This window comes from Microcaecilia unicolor, chromosome 5 (genome assembly GCF_901765095.1).
Source record: "Microcaecilia unicolor chromosome 5, aMicUni1.1, whole genome shotgun sequence".
NCBI classification, from domain to species: Eukaryota; Metazoa; Chordata; class Amphibia; order Gymnophiona; family Siphonopidae; genus Microcaecilia; species Microcaecilia unicolor.
The window spans coordinates 139,446,699-139,469,524 of NC_044035.1; the positions used below are offsets into that span (position 1 = coordinate 139,446,699).

General features: G+C 41.0%; 1 protein-coding gene across 1 annotated transcript in view; it reads left to right on the forward strand.

Moving 5' to 3' along the window:
* The window catches only part of GRID1 (glutamate ionotropic receptor delta type subunit 1), a 1,935,592-nt gene that overhangs the window by 1,389,998 nt on the left and 522,768 nt on the right, over positions 1–22,826 (forward strand). The window contains exon 6 of the mRNA XM_030203368.1: positions 19,344–19,517. Within this exon, the coding sequence (XP_030059228.1) occupies positions 19,344–19,517 (174 nt within the window). The remainder of the gene's footprint in view (positions 1–19,343; positions 19,518–22,826) is intronic.

Sequence of the window (22,826 nt, forward strand, 5' to 3'; positions counted from 1 at the left end):
TACGTGCCCTATCTAGAGTGGCACTTAGTGCCAATCTTTTCCAGCTCCCATTTTTCAGCACCAGCATACAGGCCCAAAAAACATATGAACCTCTGATATCACACATTCTTGAGAAAAAAATATATGTTTTCAGAATTACGATATATAGTACTGGCGCAAATAAGAATTACAGAACGGAGAGGCGATATACAAAGATCACTCAGACAGAGAGAGCAAAGATGGATATTTACGCTTCAAACAGTAGTGCCAGATGGCTTGAATGTTGCTATCGAATGGAAAGCCTTTTTGTTATGTACGTGGGAGTTTAAATCTCGGTGTCTTAGAGAAGCTAATTGCCATTTTGTGTTTAGGAGCCAGCGGAGATGCTTGTCAGCTAAAATTTTGTTCTTGGGTGGATTATATTTTAAAAAAAGATATTTTTCCCCTGAAGCAGCCAGGTCAAGGCGAAACAGGGTTCCCCTGTTGGGATACATGTGGACATTTACTTGGGGATATTTACTTGAGGAATATGAAAAGTCATCCAAGATAAGTACTGTGTGTTTATAAACAGCACTTATTGTCTCCAGTCAAATTGGTATCTTTAAAAAAGTTATTTTGTTTTTTGTATATGAATATTACTGGGACTAGTGGGTTTTTTTTCTGACCAATGATTATGAGGAGCCCTCTGTGTTTATGAAAGTTTTAGCATTCAGACTGAGGTGTTCTCTGAAGATACTGAGGTCTTTTTTCTCCACTATTTTTCATTACATAACATAAGATATATCTTGAGATACTTAGGTCAATTGTAGAAGCAATTTTTTACAAATTGATATTAAGTTCTACAGATTCCAATACTTGTGGTAATTGAAATCATCCATTATTATAGTGTTGCACAATTTTTTAGCTTTCTTAATTTCTGTAAACATTTCTTCATCTGTCTGTTCATTCTGTCCCTGCAAATGGTAGTACAGCCCTACAATAATACTCTTTCCCTTCACACATGGAATTTCTGTCCATTAATGATTCCACACTGCTGTTTCATATGGAATGTTTGACTCAATTCCCTCTTTAACATATAGCACAATCCCTCCTCCAATTTGATCCTTTCAATCATTGTGATATGATTTGTACCCTGTTAACACAGTGTCCCATTGATTGTCCTCTTTCCACCAAATCTCTGAGATACCTATGATATCTACCTTATTATTTAGTGCTATATGCTCTAATTCTTCCATCTTATTTTTCAGGCTTCTAGCATTTGTATACAGGCACTTCAAATTGTGTTTTTTCCTTGGATCTACAAGCTGCTTAGAAGTTGACAGGGATAGTGTGCATCCTTTATCCTGCTCTCTCATTAAGCACACCTGGCTTACTTTCAGCATTATCAAAACCTCTCTTCTGGGGTTCCCTAGATGTCCTGTTTCAATAGTATCCTTCAAGGATACTCCATACCGAACCATGCACTCCTGGGCAACTGTCAACTCCCCCCCCCCCATTCTAGTTTAAAAGCTGTGCTATCTCCTTTTTAAAATTTAGCACCAGCAGCCTGGTTCCATCCCGGTTAAGGTGGAGTCCATCCTTTCTGTACCATCATCTGAACCACACATTGAGATTTCCGAGCTCTGCCTGCCTTTTGGGTCCTGTGCGTGGAACAATGACATTTCTGAAAATGCTACCCTGGAAGACCTGGACTTCAGTTTTCTACCTAAGAGACTAAATTTACTTCCAGAACCTCCCTCCCACATTTTCCTATGGCATTGGTACCCACATGTATTAAGACAGCCACCTCCTCTCCAGCACTATCTAAGATCCTGTCTAGGTGATGCATGAGGCCTGTCACCTTCGCACCAGACAGGCAAGTGACCAGGTGATCCTCATGTCCACCAGCCACCTAGCTATCTACATGCCCAATGATTGATTCACCAGCTACAATAGCTGTCCTAACCCTTCCCACCTGGGCAGAAGTTCTTGGAGACATATCCTTGGTGTGAGAGGATAATGCATTCCCTGTTGGACAGGTCCTGGCTGCAGAGGTACATCCTACCTCACCAGGGTACTGCTCTTCTTCTTGATTATGTTAAGTTCTTCCTGGATAGTCTGAGTGCCAAGAATTCACGTGACAGATCCAACAGTTCGGCTTACAATACACCTTTGTTTTCTCTTTTAACGGTTAGGATTTTCTCTCCCAACATTTGGCTTGCTGTGTTCTAGAGTAGTTCATATGTAGTCCAGATATTAAACTTTTTTTCCTTTCTTGAGTTGGCACTCTTGGTCTTCACTGTAGGCCTGTTCCATGTGTTTATAATTTCATGACTTTTCTAGGAGCCCATGATGTGCCGTGATCCTAGAAAATTGTCATATACGATGGAAATGGTTGAGTCATTCAGTAGCTTAAAGGGTTTGCTGACCAGTTTCTAAACTTTCTTACCACTTAATTTCAAGGTGCCCAATAGAAACTTTTCCCTTCTTGTACATGTCTCTCTTTGATAAAACTGGCCCCTGCAACTTGGGCAAGGTTATATTTTGGCAGGATAATCTACTGTACCTAATCAAAAATATTGGGAGTAAAATTTAGTAATGGTGTTCAGCATTTTAATTTAAATGCTGGTCACTACATTTAATTTGTGTATTTGGTTTTATGCATAGTAGAAAACAGGGACTAGGGCCACTTCTAGATGTTTAGCTTAGGCCTGCTATTCACAGGAGCTTATATCTGGGGTTATTTTTCCATTTACAATATGAACTACAGTGTTTACCACAAGCTGTGCTATATGATTTCCATAGTAATGAGCTGCTTTACTTGCATGAAGTCTTCTTACTCCTGGGATTCTGCCAAGTATTTCTGACTTGGATTGGCTACTGTTGGAAGCAGGTTACTAGGCTAAATGGACCAATGGTCTGACCCAGTATGGCAATTCTTATGTTCATGTTCTTACTGTTCTTACCTTGCAGTGACCTTAAAACTATGTTTCAGCACTGAACCCTGCGTTAGAGCCCATGCATTAAGGGGCAAATAACACCAGTTATTACAATAACACAGCTTAATAAATGCACCCTTAAATGTGCAATAATGAATGCAGTTCTCTATACCTTTATAAAAAGTCCCCATGAAGGCTGTTGTGATTTTATGTATCGGCAAGAACTGGTGCTTGTACATGTATTTAATAAGATAAATGCATCAATGCCGATTCCATCCCATATACCACACAAAAATAGAGCATGTTGGGGCCGATATTCAGACCATGGGAGGCAGCCCGGCTAAATCCTGTGGTCAGTGGTAAGCCCAAAAATTCAGTGCTGGGCCGTATTCGGTGACTGGCATTGAATTTTCAGGGTTTTTTGACCGCTATGAACATAACCAATTAAGCCGATATTCATCAGCTGACTGGCTAAGTTATAGGTGACAAAGCTAGACCTGCTATTTATGTGGGTCTATCTGGCCACTAAACTTTGCTAGTCATCTGATGAATATTGGCACTAACCAGGTATGTCATAAGGGAGCAGTGAGAAGCTGTCCTGAACCTGCCTACCTTAGTTTCTTTGGAACGCTGACATTTCTTCATTCCCATGCCTAAGAGGAGGGGCAAACAATGCGCTGGTCCGGCAACACCAGTCACGCCAATGGCGGGTTCTTTGGACCACTTCTTTTCTCCAGGCACACTGTCGGGATCTATTTCTTTGTTGCTGGAAAGTGCGGGAAGAGGTTTACCGCACTCCCAGCCAGAAGATGAGACAACGCTGAGTCCTGAGGCACGGATAGCTCCTCCCATGCCGGAGGACACGCCAAGAAGGGGCCAGGAGACCCTTGGCTCTCAAGAGATACTAGAGCTTCCTGGTGCAGGAACCAGCTCGGAGAGTGTACCGCCGAATGCTGCCACACAGAAAGTTGCGGTTCAACGGGAAGAGATGGCTCTCGAGGAAAACAACTTGATGAAGGACATACAGCCCTCAAAGGAACCTTTGGCTGACTTTGGCTCTTTAAGTAAGTCTTTCCTACCAAAACAGATATTATTACCTTAGATACCATTTGGGAGGCCCTTATGGGCTTATAAACTTCCTTTTCACAAAAACATTTGTCTTTAACTCAACAATCTCAAACTTCATTAGAACAACTACCAATATTAGAAAATAAAATATTAACTATGGACAAAATAGTGGGGACTAACACAAAGGATATACAATCTCTTCAACAAATTCAGCTAAACTTGATAAAGGAGTATATGATTCTTCAGATCAAAATTGAAACTTTGGAAAACCAGCAAAGGTCTAAAACATTAAGACTAATCAATTTTCCTAAACAGATTTCAATTGCTCCTCTTATAACTTTCAAAAAATACCTTTCTGAAACCTTGAAGATACCAGAACAAGTTTATCCTCCGATTTCAAAAATGTATTACTTGTTACCCTATACAAAAAAGGAAACGGGTCAAGTAGTTGAAGGGACTGAAGTACCCTTTGAGACTCTGAATTTAAATTTAACACAGATATTAGAAGATGATAATTTGGGTGTAATGCCAACAACACTTATAGTGATATTTGTATTACAACCGGATAGAGATTGGGTACTGAAACAATTTTTTTCTTCATAGAGATCAACTTTTTCTGAATTGTAAAGTTAGAATGTTTCCGGATGTTTCTAAAGCAACCCAAAAAAGGCGTCAAGAGTTTCTTAAACTACGCCCACGAGTAACACAATTGGGCGGCCTTTTCTGGTTGAATTTCCCCTGTAAATGTGTATTGAAACTGAACTCAGTCAAATATGTATTTTTTGATCCTAAACAATTAAGTATTTTTTTGGATTCTAAGATAACTGTGACTCCTTCAATGCATCCAAGAGTAATAATTACATCGACTCTGTAATTTAATAATTAAGTAATCCTGGAATCTCCTTACTAGCCTCTTATTTCTTTAATGAAGATCGATTCTTTAAATTTCCACCGATATTGTGATGCCTCCCTTATTTGTGGACTAAAGATCTTTAAAAGGTTTATATGTATCAAGAATGTATTAAGAATGTAAACTTCTTAATAAATTTTATTTTTAAAAAAACTAGCTATCCAGCTTATAATCGAACGAGAAAAACGCCCAAGTTCCGACCTAAATCGGGAGATGGGCGTTTATCTCACAAAAACGAATAACGCGGTATAATCAAAAGCCGAATTTGGGACGCTTTCAACTGCACTCCGTCGCGGATGCGGACAAAGTGGACGGGGGCGTGTCGAAGGCGGAACTGGGGCGTGGTTATCACCCGAACAGAGATGGGCGCCCTTCGCCGATAATGGATGCGTTTGTAGCTAGAATTTAGGGCACTTTTCCTGGACCCTGTTTTTTCACGAATAAGGCCCCAAAAAGTGCCCTAAATGACCAGATTACCCCCAGAGGGAATCGGGGATGACCTCCCCTGACTCCCCCAGTGGTCACTAACCCCCTCCCACCACAAAAAAATGATAAGTACATAAGTACATAAGTAGTGCCATACTGGGAAAGACCAAAGGTCCATCTAGCCCAGCATCCTGTCACCGACAGTGGCCAATCCAGGTCAAGGGCACCTGGCACGCTCCCCAAACGTAAAAACATTCCAGACAAGTTATACCTAAAAATGAGGAATTTTTCCAGTCCATTTAATAGCGGTCTATGGACTTGTCCTTTAGGAATCTATCTAACCCCTTTTTAAACTCCGTCAAGCTAACCGCCCGTACCACGTTCTCCGGCAATGAATTCCAGAGTCTAATTACACGTTGGGTGAAGAAAAATTTTCTCCGATTCGTTTTAAATTTACCACACTGTAGCTTCAACTCATGCCCTCTAGTCCTAGTATTTTTGGATAGCGTGAACAGTCGCTTCACATCCACCCGATCCATTCCACTCATTATTTTATACACTTCTATCATATCTCCCCTCAGCCGTCTCTTCTCCAAGCTGAAAAGCCCTAGCCTTCTCAGCCTCTCTTCATAGGAAAGTCGTCCCATCCCCACTATCATTTTCGTCGCCCTTCGCTGTACCTTTTCCAATTCTACTATATCTTTTTTGAGATACGGAGACCAGTACTGAACACAATACTCCAGGTGCGGTCGCACCATGGAGCGATACAACGGCATTATAACATCCGCACACCTGGACTCCATACCCTTCTTAATAACACCCAACATTCTATTCGCTTTCCTAGCCGCAGCAGCACACTGAGCAGAAGGTTTCAGCGTATCATCGACGACGACACCCAGATCTCTTTCTTGATCCGTAACTCCTAACGCGGAACCTTGCAAGACGTAGCTATAATTCGGGTTCCTCTTACCCACATGCATCACTTTGCACTTGTCAACATTGAACTTCATCTGCCACTTGCACGCCCATTCTCCCAGTCTCGCAAGGTCCTCCTGTAATCGTTCACATTCCTCCTGCGACTTGACGACCCTGAATAATTTTGTGTCATCGGCGAATTTAATTACCTCACTAGTTATTCCCATCTCTAGGTCATTTATAACTTTTTATTTTCACCCTCAAATGTCATACCCTCCTCCCAGGCAGCAGTATGCAGGTCCCTGGAGCAGTTGTTAGGGGGTGCAGTGGACGTCAGGCAGGTGGACCCAGGCCCATCCCCCCTACCTGTTACAATTGTGCTGCTTAATGCTTATTAGTCGTCCAACCCCCCCAAACCCACTGTACCCACATGTAGGTGCCCCTCTTCACCCCTTAGGGCTATAGTAATGGTGTAGACTTGTGGGCAGTGGGTTTTGAGGGGGATTTGGGGGGCTCAACACACAATGGAAGGGTGCTATGCACCTGGGAGCTCTTTTACCTGTTTTTTTGTTTTTGTAAAAGTGCCCCCTAGGGTGCCCGGTTGGTGTCCTGGCATGTGAGGGGGACCAGTGCACTACGAATCCTGGCCCCTCCCACGAACAAATGCCTTGGATTTATTCGTTTTTGAGCTGGGCACTTTCCTTTTCCATTATCGCTGAAAAGCAAAAACGCCCAGCTCACACATTGGCGAATAAAACATGGGCGTCTATTTTTTATCGATAATACGGTTCGGTCCGCCCCTTCACGGACCCGTTCTCGGAGATTAACGCCCATGGAGATAGGCGTTTCTGTTCCATTATGCCCCTCCACGTCATGCAATATAGCCAGTCACCAGGCTAGCTACTTGGCTCTCAAGGGATACTAGAGCTTCCTGGCGCAGGAACCAGCTAGGGGAGTGTACGCCGAATGCTGCTGCATTGAAAGTTGTGGTTCAACGGGAAGAGATGGCTCTCGAGGAAAACAACTTGATGAAGGAGACAAAGCCCTCAAAGGAACCTTTGATACCCTTGGCTCTCAAGAGATACTAGAGCTTCTTGAATTAATTTGTAAACTTCTTTATTAAAAGAAAACAGCTATGTCATGCAATATAGCCAGTCACCGGGCTAGCTACTAAGGAGCAGATTCTATATATGGCGCATAGATTTATGCATGGAATACGCACATAACAATTGGCATAAGCCAATCAGCGTTAATATGCAATATTGAGCACTAATTGGCAATTATCACAATTTATGGACAGAAATCGCTAAGCATATTCTAAAGATAACTGCGCCTAAATTGTAAAGTGCACAGTTTAAAAGGAGCGTGTTTATATGCATTCTAAAATTTCCATGTGTAATTACAGAATAGGAATCAGTGCACCTAAATCTAAGCATGTGGATTTACATCAGGTTTTTATTGGCGTCAATGGGCATGTATAGATTTAGGTGCTACAGTATCAACTAAGTGCATTAAATAAACCACACCTAAATCTTAATTTCACGTATACATTTTAGTCGCTATATATAGATTCTGGCCCTAAGCTAAGCGCTAATATTCAGCTGAGATAGCCAGCTGTCTCACTGAGTATTAGTGTTTAGCCAGCTTAAGGCTATTTAACCAGCCAGGCGGGGGGGGGGGGGGGGGGGGGGGTATATTTCTTCACCTCTTCTTTTGTGCATGTTTATATCAGGACAATTTTATAACTAACCACTTCAGTATGTAAAATATTCTCTGTGCTCAATTTACCTATAAATTAAACCCATGCCCCCTACTTGTTGATGCTATATACATCATTACAGCCCAATATGCAGGAAAGTATTGGCAGCAATGGTTCCAGGAGGGAGACTTTTTTTCAGAGTACAACTTTTAATACTTTATCTTTCTTCTTTCTCTGTGTTTGCTCCCTTCCACTTCTTTCCTCTTCCTCTTCATCTCCTTTTTCTGACTTTTCTTCTTCTTCTTCCTCCTCCTCCACTCCTCCTCCCCTTCCTCTTATGTTATCTATGATGTTACTCTCCCCTCTAAATCTGGGGTCCTCTATTTCTCTCACCCCCACTCCCCTCTTCTCCCCCACAATAGAACCTTTCCCCTCCTCCTCTCTCTGACTAACCAATAACCAGATCTGTTCCCTTCTCCATCGCCCACCCTCCCCCCCCCCTTCCATCTAGGGATCTCTTTCTACTTCTTTCTGTCCCCTTCCCCTCTATTCCCAGGCTTCTTTCCCTCTCATTGTACCTCTTTGCTCCACATTAGGTCCTTTTATTCCTTCCCTTATCCTCTATTCCTTCTCTCTCTGCCACTATCCCAAGCTCAATCTTTCCTTAGCTCTCAAAGTTTTCCCTGTCCCAAAGAAATGCCTTCCTATATCCATCTCCTTACCCCGAAAATCTCTCATCACATTCATTCCCCTGAGTACCCCTAAATCAGATTCTAATAGAAGGAAAAAAGGCAAGTGTATCCTTAAACCAACTGTCATTGTTTCTTGCTGAAGTGTGGCCATGAGAGACTGTACTTATTGTTTTAACACATGATTAATACCTTGCTTGCCAGTCACCATTATTTTGTACTCCACTTTCCTTTCACCAATGTCAAATTCATTGACTACCACTTTGTTAGCCCTGCTGTTCAACCAATTTCTCACACTATTTATAACTTTTATTATACTTCTTAGTTCAGTTATTTCTATTGGCCAGCAACATTAGCCAGATGATAATCAAAGACAAAACCAAAACAGGCACATTGAAACGTGGAATGTAAATCAGATGTACAGATACTTATACAGTTGCGACATACATTCAAGTTCCAAATTTTGTGCACCACCGTTAATATTCAATTTTTTAAAAATACTCTTTTGTTTGTTCTCTTTTCCAAATACTTATGCACCAATGACAGCAGAATGAAGGCAAAATGTCTAGCAAAGTCTTTAGTGGTCTGGGGTAGTTTGGTCCAAGATAGGTCTTACTGATCTGTGTGCAATATTATCACACTGTACTGAAACTCAAATAGGCCACAAGTACTGTATTCCCCTGATTTGTGACCCGGTGCGGTGATGCCGATAAAGCCCATCCACTTTGATTGGGCTCCGTCGGCATTGCCGCCCGGGAACCGCTAGTGTGGCTTAATGAAAGAGGTCATAAGGTTGTTTGGCAAGATTTTCCACATTTGAATGCATGCTGTTTATTGATACTGCCCTGATCTTTATACAAAATTAAGTCTTTTTTTTTAGTTCAACCTTTTTATTAACATAGAAAATGAACGATACAACCCCCCCCCCCCCCCCCAGCAACCTGGGGTTATACAACACTTTACATTGTCCCATCTTTTGTTTTTCTACTTGATAACTTTAACTATAAGTGAGCCTTAACTTATCTGGATATCACAAGTTCTCGGTAGCACGGAACATGATATAGGTTACAGCAATTTCTGAACTTGTTTTCTTTTAAAAGGAAAATGCTGGGCTCATAAAACCAGACATATTTACGAGGAGTTATAGGCAAAACACTTACTATGCTAACAGAGTTTCAGAATCATTCTCTGTGGCAATATACTGTACAGTTCAATTTGTGACCTGCTGCCTTTGGATTTCTCAAGCCAGATTAAGTCTGTCCCATGTTAATTTACTGTTGAAGGTTATTCACACACAGAAAGTTATGAGAATGGTTTGGCTACCTTTCACACAATGAATAAAATAATTGCATATAACATGCATTATCATATTTAGAGGGCACACTTTATGAGATATGTAAGATTTACAAAGCAGACCAAACAATTCAACATTTGACAAGAGCTGATTAGAAACAAGGAGGGGATACAATTGGCAATTAGCAGTGTAATAAAAAGAGAATATATATATATGTATGTGTGTATATATATATAGAGAGAGAGATATGGTTTGGATAGAATAGAAACTTGACAGAAGCTAAGTCAAAAAGATAGAATTGCTAAGGGGAAAAGGAAGAACAGTATCACAAGGGCAGTTAACGGAAACAACAATGTCCAGGGAATGGGTTAATTTTGATGTTCCTTGCTCTTTTGGGTTTGTTTGCATGTGGACTCACATATTGATTCACAAGGACAACATAAACCCTTTTGTCTTGAGACTCCAGATGGCTGTCCCCTTTTCTGGTGACCATGGGTATCACTGTCATTCTATATGGAATAGGGAAAAGGAAAAAAGATAAGCTAGAGTCATTGAAGTTGCCTGATACATGCGTTGCTTTTCCTAAAATAATTAGTTCATTCAGAAAGAAGTCACATAATATGGTGCTTCCATTAAAGTCTTTTAATATTCAACATATAAAGGCCTACTTTAGACAAGTTATGGAGAGGAGAATTTAGATGCTGAAGTTGGGACATGCACAATTACTCCCTTATTTTACAAGAGGCTCTGCCACAGTACCTCTCTTGATCATTAATACCTTTCCCTTCCCTCTGGACCCCCAAAACACAGCAAATACCTTTTTCTCCACACTACATATCTCTGTTGGTTCTCACTCTGTGTCTTCCTGGTTTCTTGTGAGAGGCAGGAATGATCCCTGGACTTCCTGCCCCACAAAGTGCCAGATTCAAAATTGCACCTTTGACCCACTAGCAATAGTCTTACAGTACTGCCATTAAGGTATTGGTATTCATGATGACTGGTGAATCTGGGTAGGGGATATTCATTGAGTCAGGTGAGTGAGCCTATGGAATGTGGATCAAGGAGGTGACATTGGCTTCTGCACCTGTCCCTTGATCTAGATCACAGGTCAAAAACTGAGAGTTGGCACTTGTTTGTGCTTTCAGGCAGGGACAAAAACAGTATGTATTTTTTTTTTCATTTCAATATGGCTTCCCATTGCAAAACAGCAAGTACATGTCTAATTTCGAAGCAAAGTCATTCCTAAGCCACACCACCTTCAAATCTCTACATTCCCAGTGCTGTACGCTTGCAGATAATGGCTTTCTAAAATCTCTGTTTGCGTATGTATGCAATATAGATGTTTAAAGCAGGGACATAGCCAGACCTCGAGGTGGGAAGGGGCCAGAGCTCAAGGTGGGGGGCACATTTTGGTCTCCACCCTGCCAATACCCCCCTCCGCCACCTTGCCACCCACTGCCGCCGCTGTAACATCTTGACTGGTGGGGGTCCCCAACCCCCAAAAGCTGAAACATTCATCCAGCACTGGTCTCCGGCGCCGCCACATTGCCTGCCTTGCTCTTTCTTCCCCTCACGTCCGGCGTGCTCCTTTTATTGACACTGAGCATGCTCAATTTCACAAAAAGGAGCATGCCCGACGTGAGGGGAAGACAGAGCAGGGTAGGCAATGCGGTGGTGTCGCCACAGACCAGCGCTGCATGAAGTCTTCAGCTGGTGGGGGTTGGGGACCCCCACCAGCCAACCAGGGGCTCAGAGCAAATTTGGGGGAGCCCAGGCCCCCGTGGCCCCACCTAGCTACATTACTGGTTTAAAGGTTTCCATTAACATATGTGTGTAACTGATAGAATTTTGCCTAAGTGCTATTTAGTAATTATAGGCCTAAATAACATTTGAAAGGGATGTTTACACATGTTATATCTTGGGCAGGGCTCAAACTTACACATGTATGTCTAACATTTAAGTGTAAACACTTACACTGGCTCTATGGTAGTCAGATATGTTTACACCTAAAATCTAGGCATGTATTTCACCTGTTAGGTTTGTGAAAATAGAAAAATGAGGGGAGATATGATTTAAGTCTACAAAATCCTGAGTGGTGTAGAATGAGTAGAAGTAAATCCATGTTTTACTCGTTCCAAAACTACAAAGACTAGGGGACACTTGAGGAAGTTACATGGAAATACGTTTTCACTCAACGAATAGTTAACCTCTGGAAATCTTTGCTGGAGGACGTGGTAACAGTGGTTAGTGTATCTGGGTTTAAAAAAGGTTTGGAAAAATTCCTGGAGGAAAAGTCCATAGTTTGCTATTGAGGTAGACATGGGAAGCAACTGCTTGCCCTTGGATTTATAGTATGGAGTGTTGCCACGATTTGGGTTTGTGCCAGGTACTTATGATCTGGCTTGGCCACTGTTTGGAAAACAGGATACTGGGCTAGATGGACCATTGGTCTGACCCAGTATGGCTACTCTTATCTTCTTATGTTCTTATGTGTTCTGTAAAAGAAAATAGGCACTAATGTTTCTTTATAGTCTAGGGTCCTACCTAGTTATAAATTTGTCCTCTATAATAAAGGGCAATTCTATAAAGGAGGTGCTAACATTTATGTACTAGTTACAAGTGTAAATGTTCAAAATATTAGCATATACCTATGTATGTGTGCACATATGAGAGTACATGCCAGATATACACCTATGCACTATTCTGTAAATACATCTGTATCTTATATAGCAGATATTTGATAGATAGGCATGCTATATAGTCCCCCAAATTCTAGATATGGCGCCTTAAGTTTTATGCGCTAATTTGGCCACATGGCCTAATTGTGCATTCAACTTAATTGATTAAGAAGACAATCAACGCCAATAATTGATACTTAACCAATTACTGGCACTAATTGGCTTTAAGTAGAGTTAATGTGCACAACTTTCTAAGTGTATTCTATAATGCAGCGCATGTAAATTCTAATGTGCGCAGTTGAAAAGGGGGCATGGCCATGGGCGGGGAATGGGTTGGTTGTGGGAATTTCAGAAAACTATCCAGCTTATTTTCGAAAGAGAAAAATGCCTATAGTGCGACCTAAATCGGGAGATAGACGTTTGTCTCGCAAAGGCGCCCAAATCGGTATAATCGAAAGTCGATTTTGGGCGTTTCCAACTGCACTCCGTCATGGAAATGAATAAAGTTGATGGAGTGTGTCGGAGGCGTGGTGGAGGCGGAACTGGGGCATGATTATCAGCCGAGGAGAGATGGGCGTCTTTAGCTTATAATTGAAAAAAAAGGCGTTTTGACCGCGATTTTGGGTCACTTTTTTTGGACCCTTTTTTTTCACGGACAAGTCCCAAAAAAGTGCTCCAACTGCCCAGATGACCACTGGAGGGAATTGGGGATGATCTCCCCGGACTCCCCCAGTGGTCACTAACCCCCTCCCACCAAAAAACCCCCACTTTAAAAACTTTTTTCTAGCCTGTTTGCCAGCCTCAAATGCCGTACCCACCTCCATGACAGCAGAATGTGTTTGATCCTCTCACAGCCTTTCCCTGTGTCAGATGTGGCTCTCGGGTGCAGTACAGGGTCACATCACCATTGCATTGTGGTGGGTGTAGGGTATTGAACTCCGTGATTTCATTAGCTTGTGTTACAGTCTCACGATGTTGGTAGTTGGTAGGCTCTTCTCCCATGGTGCTTTTCCTCCTGCCTACTGGGTCAGAGTGTGCCCTGTTGTGTTTCCTGTTGTAGTCCATGTGGTAGTGGCCATTTTTGTAAGCCAGTTTTAGTTCCCTTTCCTGTGTTAGCCACATTACAGAACTTAGTTCTTACCTTGAATGTGGCTGAAAGAGGGCATTGTACAGCATTCTGCCAGCTCTGACCTACTGCTCATCTCAGTACCAGGGAGACTCGTTGCCAGTGGGGCACAACCTCTGATCTGCAGTTAACTGTGAGTAAAGGCGGTTATTCCAAAAAAGGACGTTTTTGGAGAGATTAGTCTTCAGGTGTCAACTGGTGTGCCAATGTTATATAGCAGCAACCAGTCCTAGAGGCCTGCGTGTATGCAGGTCCCTGGAGCACTTTTAGTGGGTACCGCAGTGCACTTCAGCCAAGTGGACCCAGGCCCATCCCCCCCACCTGCAACACTTGTGCTGGTAAATGGGAGGCCTCCAAAACCCACTGTACCCACATGTAGGTGCTCCCTTCACCCCTAAGAGCTATGGTAGTGTTGTACATTTGTGGGTAGTGGGTTTTGGGGGAGGGGGTTAGGAGCTCAGCACCCGTGGTAAGGGAGCTATGCATGTGGGAGCTTTTTCTGAAGTCCACCGCACTGACCTAAGGTGCCCAGTTGGTGTCCTGGCATATCAGGGGAGCGAGTGTACTACGAATTGTGGCCCCTCCCACGACCAAATGGCTCGGATTAGGACGTTTTTGAGCTGGGCGTTTTTAGTTTCCATTATTGCTAACAAAAACAAACGCCCAGCTCAAAAACGTCCATTTTTTCGAAAATACTGTTCGGCCCGCCCTTTCACGGACCCATTCTTGGAGATAAACGCCCATGGAGATAGGTGTTTCCGTTCGATTATGCTCCTCCACGTGCACTATTATAGAATACATCCAATCTGCGTCTAACTTAGACGCAGGCATTTAGGCCTGGTTTTAGGTGGTCTAAATGGACTTGCCTAAATTTTAGTCACAAGAACAGTGTGTGAGTATATTCTAACTTTAGGCATAGTTTATAGAATCACACTAACCGCATGGTTTTTCGGTGCTGATTTTCAAGGAGCCATATATAGAATTTGTATTTATTTATTTATGATAACACTAATATTCTGCATTATCCATCATTCTAAGTGGATTAAAATAAGAACATTGATAATAAAACAAAAGAGACAATACAATATGCAAACAATGCAAAAACAAATTACAAGAATGTGTTAGAATAAGATACAATTCTGTGTAGTTTATATTGTACATTTAATGACAGATATTCAAGCATCTCCCCAGCTGTAGGCTTGCAAAAAACAAAACAATTTTAAGTTCTTTTTTGAACTCTTTAAAATTGGTAATATTTCTAATTATCATGGGTAGTTTATTCCATATTGTAGGTCCAGCAATATCAAAAATCTTGTGTCTAAATTCCTCTAGACGGACAAGATGATATAATGGAAAAACCAGCAGATTAATGGATGAAGCTTGATGTTGTAAATTTTAAACACCAAAAAAAGGATTTTAAAAGGTATCCTTTGTTCTAAGGGCAACCAATGTGAATTTTTCAATACAGGAATGATATGTTCTGAATGGCTATTCCCAGTTAGTACTCTGGCTACCGAATTCTGCGCTATCTGCAGTGCTTTTATCTGTATTTTCTGGAATCCCAACAGCAGTGCATTCACATAAATGAAACATGGTGTTATCAGACCTTGTAATACAGTTCTAAAATTATTGGGATTTAATAGATTCCTTAGGGCCCTGTTTACTAAGGTGCATTAGTTTTTTTTAGTGCGCCTACACTTCACACGCATGCTAACCATGTAGGTGCCTATAGAGATATTGTAGGCACGTACATGGTTAATGCGTATACATGGTTAACACGGGTTAAACACGCCTACAACGCTGCTTAGTAAACAAGGCCCTTAGTCTCCTTACTAACCTTAGTTTAAAGTACATATCCCTTATAATTTTTTGTCAAGCATAACCCCTGATTGGAAGTTGGGCAGGACGCTCATTTACACATGTAATTTATTGAATACTATAAGTTACAAGCATATCACCAACACTTAGGTACCCACATGTCAGCTCTATGGCTGGCATAAGAGCTCATGTCTAAGTGCATATTTGCATATCTACCTGGTCACACTGGTATTCTGTAAAGGAAAGTAGGTGCCTACTTTTCTTTTTTTTTATAATTTTTATTTATTGAATTTTTACAACTAAGCAGACATACAAAAACTGCTAAGTGAAATACAGCTTTAGAAACAAAATAAACATACAGGAATTTACTTTCCTCAATAGTAACACATCATTTAGCTTCATTAGACCTCAATAAGGAGGGGGGGGGGTAGGAATTTGTGAAGATTACATTGTATTTATCTCAAAATTAATAAAGAAAGAAATTGATGCCGCCTGCATTCTCGTTTTACTCCTTCAAAGTCTCTATCGTTGTTTTGAGTCTAGGAAAGATTTAAGCTGATCAGGATTAAAAAACACATATTTTGTTTGGTTTAACCTTACAACACATTTACATGGGTATGCAAAAAGGAAGGATCCTCCTATTTCTATTGTTTTAGACCTCATAGAAAGAAACAATTTTCTTTTTTGTTGGGTAGTCTTTGTTACATCTGGATAAATCCAGATTTTTTGTCCTCCAAATATACAATTTGTAGTTTTGAAATAAAGTCTCATTACTGAGTTCAAATCTTGCTGGAAGACAAAAGAAACAATCAAGGTTACTCTTTCGGTTGCCTCTTCTATAGATTGTTCCAAAATGACTGTAATGTTATTTAAGTCCATTGATTTCTCTCCTTCTACTTTTTTAATTGTATTAGGTATATAATATATTTTATTTAATGGCGGGATTGCCTCATGTGGAAAATTTAAATTTTCTCTCAAGAATCTTGTAAAAATTTCCAATGGGGGAATCCTTACTAATTTAGGAAAATTAAGTAGTTGAAGATTTAGTCTTCTGTTAAAGTTCTCCATTTGCTCTAGTTTTCTTCTTAATTCCATATTATCTTTTATTGCAGCCATTTTAAATTCAGTAATTTGAATCATCTCTTTCTGTAAAGTCTCTATCTTAGAGTGCCTACTTTTCTTTACAGAGTTTGGGCCTGTTAGGTGCCTTTAGGACCAAATTTAAAACTTTAACTTTGATTTCAAGACCCTCAGGCAAATTGGACAAGAGTACCTAATTTAGCTCTGTATGTGAGATCTCTAAGGTCTTCAGAAGGAGCCTTACTATCAAAAGAAATTGCATGATGTGATACCTGCTAATGAACCTTCTCAGGAGTAGCCCCCATACTCTGGAACTAACTCCCAAAGTGTCCACTACTAACTTGAGAAAGTCTGGTTCTTCTCCAAAGCCTTTAATATATGTGGTGACTTAGACTAGTTATTCAACTGCACATATAATTTACTTTTAGTTTAGCCACCCATCTATTTATTCTATTGACTGTGCAGTACCCACCATGCCCCTATTTATAAATCAACTACATTTTTCCCTTTGGCTACTTATTAAGATGTTTCATCATATTGTATGTACAACATTAGCATCATATCAATGTTACTTGAATATTCTAATACATGCCTATTAAGGTGGTTCTTTTATATTTTGCTGACCTTGTGAATATCATATTTATGTTATATGAATGTTCTTCCATGCTGCCTAATTCGTATTCTGCTGATATTTATCATATGTCTGATTTATGATTGTTTATATTTCTGATACTGTGAGGTGTATTTTCAAAGCACTCAGACATACAAAGTTATGTGAGTAACCTATGGAGCTTTGTAAGTCTAAGTTCTTTGAAAATGATCCCCTGTATCGTGTTACTCATATTACTAGAATTCAGTTTGCCATCTCAGGTTTACCACATTGATTGTGTATATTCTTACATTTGGTCATTTTGTAAGGAATTTGAGGTATGGGGAGGGGTTAAGTGATTGGGAAGAGAAAGCTGGAGACGGCATCTCTGATTAAGAGGGTAAGAGGGTTCTGTTACCAATCAGAGATAGCCTCTGACGCTGGAGGATTCCTTGGGCTTGGCGGGCACTGTTTTTTGTGATAAGAACCCAGACGAGAGGGAGTTTTGTGACCCTCCCTTCCCTCCCTGTTTTGTTGATTGATTTGCCATACTATAGTCAATGGATGGGTAGAGTTTAGTGTTACCACAGACCTTGCCTTGGGGAGAGATGGAGAATGTACCTCTACAGTTGTTTTTGCAGTTGTGGTTAGTTTGATCCCGTCTAACCAACAGTTTAAGTCCTTGTTAACTATTATTCATTTGATGTAGGGAAATTAGAATTTGCTGAAATGTGGGAATGCTTATGAAACTTGAAAAAGGAATTTGTGAATAAAGCTGTAGTTGATTATTGCCATATGGAAAAATGTCTGAGATTCAATTTTTACTTTGAGAATGGAATTTTGGGAAGTGTGGGAGTGCGAATGCCTGAGTTGTGCTTTTAACAACATTGTTTCATGTACCTACTATACACCACCTTGAGTGAAACTCTTCATAAAAGCAGTTAATATATCTCAATAAATAAAAAATTTACATTGGCAGCTACAAATTACCCCCTTAAGGCATAAAGAGATCCATTTTTGAGAGTGATCATAGAACTGAAGAACCAATAGCTTATTGGTTAGTACAGTGGGTTGAGAACATGGGAAACTGAGTTTGATTCCCACTACAGATCCTTGTGACCCTGTTCAAATCACTTAATTCTCCATTATCCCAGGTATGAAACTTAGATTTTGAGCCCACGAGGGACAAAGGAAATTACTGCATATATGTAAATTTGTACCACAGAAGGCAGTATAACAAATCTATTACACATTTATGAGATGATTAAAATGAATTATATTTTAAATATGCATTATACTTTTAAATACATTTTACTCATCCCTTCCTCCATGTACATAAACGTACATAAGAACATAAGAGTAGCCATACTGAGTCAGACCAATGGTCCATCTAGCCCAGTATCCTGTTTTACAAACAGTGGCCAAGCCAGATCACAAGTACCTGGCAGAAAACCAAATCATGGCAACACTCCATACTACAAATCCCAGGGCAAGCAGTTGCTTCCCATGTCTGTGTGTTAAGCCTTTAGTAAATCCCACATTTGCAGGAATACGTTTCCACAAATATTGACAGATATTACCACTATGGTAATATGCATAAAAATCTTGGAAACCGGAACTTATATCCCTGTCCTCTCACCCAAGGATCCTTTAAGGGGCTGGTATCTCAAAGTAAACTCTCCTATGCACAAAATCCACAGCACACAAATTCCCCATTTCTAAACCATGCGGCACTACTAGTTAATCACTGGAACTCATTGCCAGAGGATGTTGTGACAGCAGTTAACATATCAGGGTTTAAAAAAAGTTTAGACAAGTTCCTGGAGGAAAAGTCCATAATCTGTTATTGAGATAGCCACTGCTTGCCCTGGGATTAGTAGCATGGAATGTTGCTACTATTTGGGTTTCTGCCAGGTACTTGTGACCTGGATTGGCCACTGGTGGAAGAAGGATACTGGGCTAGATGGACCATTGTTCTGACCCAGTATGGCTATTCTTATGTTCTTATGTTCTGCTAGTGATCCACTGGGCCAGCCCTTGCATATGACAGTTTAACTTATACCAAACAAATTACTTAATTGACTGTCAATTTTTATTGATTAAAACTAAATGATCCACATCCATACACATATAATGATTTTTTTTCTTCCACAGGAAATCAGTGATGCAGATATATTAGAACTTGTGCACAGTTCTGTTGGAAGGATAACAGTTATAAGACAGATTTTCCCTTCAACAAAAGACAACAATTTAAGATGCATGAGGAATAATCATCGGATCTCTTCACTGCTATGTGACCCGCAAGAAGGCTACTTACAAATGCTACAGGTCAGTAAGCTGATATAAGCCACAAGGGATCGTTTTCATGGGATATGATTATGCCAACACAGCAGGTAACCAGCAATCTGAAGGAGATCTGAATAAAGGCACAGGAAGACAAAAAAAAAAAAAAACCTAACAAACAAAACTGAAAGCCAATATTTTCCATTTATGGAGGAAATTCATGTAATGCTAATTACCTGCTTTGAAACTGAACCCTTTAGCATTTGATTTTGCATGAAGCATTTGCAAGTAATTAGACAAACTCATTGGTAGGTTAGGTGATTTATTTGAATTAGGTATCACATTAGGAGGCTTCCTTTAATGAAGCAGTAGTCCCTGTGGTTGCAGAAGATACCAGCAGGAGATAATGTTTCATATTAAATGGAAATGATATGTGATTATAGTTAAAGTATGCCAGGTGAGAGCATCAGGATGAAATAAGAGCAATTAAAAGTATTTCCTCTGAAGGCTTGAATCCAGTGTAACACCACCTATTTATCATGGGAGGAAACTAAACAACTATTGCAAAGAATTATTTATTTGTCTTCATTTGAAAGAATGCACATATCTATACTAAATAAACAGTTGGTCATCTAAAGTGATATTGACACCTTCGCATAGGAGTTTAGAATGCACTTTACAGGTCTTCTGTGCAAATGAAAACAGTGTGCTATGCAGGAGAGAGCTGCACGGGAATGGGGATAATGAAGATCCCCTCCAGGTCCACAGGGATCCTGCGGGGATGGACCGAGGTCCACGGGAATCCTGTGGAGATGGACCTGTGTCCTTTGGGGTTCCTGCAGAATGGTACAACATCGAACCGAGCTTTGTTTTCCCTTCCCGCACATACCTTGTCACCCTGAAGGTCTAATGGCTTGCTTCAGGGCAGGAAAGGTCCCCACTGTTTTCTTCCTGCTGCTGCTGATCCTCTTGCTGCCGCCGCTTGTTTAAAATGACTGCCGAGACTTCAGGCAGTGGCCTTGCAAGTCTTCAGTGGAAGTCTTGCGAGGCCATAGCTTGAAGTCTTGGCAGCCATTTTTTTTTTTTCCATATCATTTTATTGATAACATGAACATAGCACATCAAATAATGCAAACAGTACATACGATAATGTCATCAACTTTTTTTGTATGTTCCCTCCCCCCTCCCCCCCCTCTCCCACCCTCAACTATTCCGCTACAAGTTCTGTTAACAATTCAATATCCTGCTTCTCACAACGGGTGTCAAGGTATCCCAAAACGGGAGCCAGGTTTTACAGAACTGGTCTCCCTTCCTTGAGGCTAAGTCTCCCACTTTTTTTTTTCCAACATACAACATTGCATCATAGCACCACGCCATTGTGGTGCTTCAGGTGGGTCTGGTTGTAACCATAGTTGTAATATGGTACGTTTGCCCATCAGAATTACTCTTTTCAAAAACTCTTTGAGTCTCTCTGGTGACTTGCCGCCAATTTTAAAGACATCAAATAATTGTCCTGGTGTTGGCTGCCAGTGTATGTTCCACATTTGTGATACTTGATGTCCAAGTTCTATCCAGAAGGGCTTTACCCTTGGGCAGTGCCAGAACATATGTCCCAGAGATGCCCCCCTCGTTCCACATTTTGGGCAGTCGTCTGTTGCTCTCAAAGTCGCCTTGTAGGCCCGGTGTGGTGATATATACATTCTCATGATAAATTTATAATGCATCTCCTGCCAGGTTACATTCTCCGTCACACTGTACACACTCTTTAAGCTCAGTTTTATCTGCTCTGGATCCAGTTTCCATCGGAGCTCCTGATGCCATTGCTGTGACACCTGCGTGTAGTCAGGTGTTTCCTGTAAGTCTCTTAAGTGATGATGAAAGTATTTTAGTGGTACTTTTAATTGTGCTTCTAGGCCCATCATCTCGCTCATTGATTCCCATATTTGTTGGGTGAGAGCCATGGCCGGCAACGTGCATATGTAATGTTTAAGTTGCAAATATTGAAAATAGTCTTTTTGTCCAAGTCCAAATTCTGTACACAGGGCCTGAAATGTTTTAATAATCCCTGTCTCCGACACCACTTGGAATAGATATTTAATGCCACACATTTCCCATTTCCTAAATAGCATAGATTGTCCTCCCTCCGGGAATGCTGAGTTACCTTTAATAGGTAATAATGGGGACACCCCACTATTCCATTTGTGTTTTTTACTCAACCATTTCCATGTCTTCCGCAAAGGGTTCAATAGAAATCTATATGGGCCCAGGTTTGGGAGTTCCCCTGGAGGGGCTTGCAGCCAATAAGCAAATCCCATTGGGGCCATCAACAGGGTTTCCACTTTCGTACAGGAGAAAAACTCTCTAGAACGAAACCAATCTGATAAATGTCTCAGGTTACAAGCAATTGAAATAAGCTTTAGATCAAGCAGCCCCAGCCCTCCTTTTAGGCACGGTCTCATAAGTTTATGTAAGCCAATACGTGCGCGCTTTCCTTGCCACAAAAATGCTGTAAGGGTTTTTTTTAGCCACCTCTCCTCCTTATATCCCAGTACAGCAGGAATCATCTGGAAGGTATATGTCCATTTGGGAAATATAAACATGTTATACATAGTGATTCTTCCCCTTAAAGACAAAGGTAAGCCCTGCCACCCCTGCAGAGCCTCCCCTGTATGTCTCATCAAGGGGTCCATATTTTCCTTATATAGCTTTGTTAGATCTCTCGGTACCTTGACCCCTAGGTACTTAAGTGAGCCCTGCGCCCATTGAAAGGGAAAAGGACCCTCCCACTCCTCCTGCACCGCGTCTTGTACTGAAAGGGCCAGTGATTTTTGCAGGTTTAATTGCAATCCTGAGTAGAACCCAAATTCGTCTATGACTTCTAATAGACGTTGAACTGAGGTTTTTGGTTGAGTGAGTGTGAGAAGCATATCATCGGCAAAAGCCAGGGTCTTAATTTGTGTCCCATGAAGCGTAACTCCCTGTATGTCTGGGTCCAAAAGCATGGTACGCAACAGCGGTTCTAAATATATGAGAAATAGTAAAGGGGAAAGCGGGCACCCCTGTCTAGTACCACGTTCTACTCCGAATGGCTTAGACCTGGTACCATTTATTAGTAGTTGTGCTGTAGTGTTTTTGTACAGTGTTTTTGTAGCTTTCAAAAACCAGCCATCCAAGCCTGTATATTCAAGTACTTGGAACATATAGTCCCAATTAACTTTGTCAAATGCTTTGGCTGCATCTAGGCTAACCAATATGAGAGGGTCCCCTGTAGCTTGCCCATATGCCACTGCCAATAGTGCTTTCCGTACCTGCTGAACTGCTTGACGGCCTTTTACAAACCCCACCTGGTGTTCT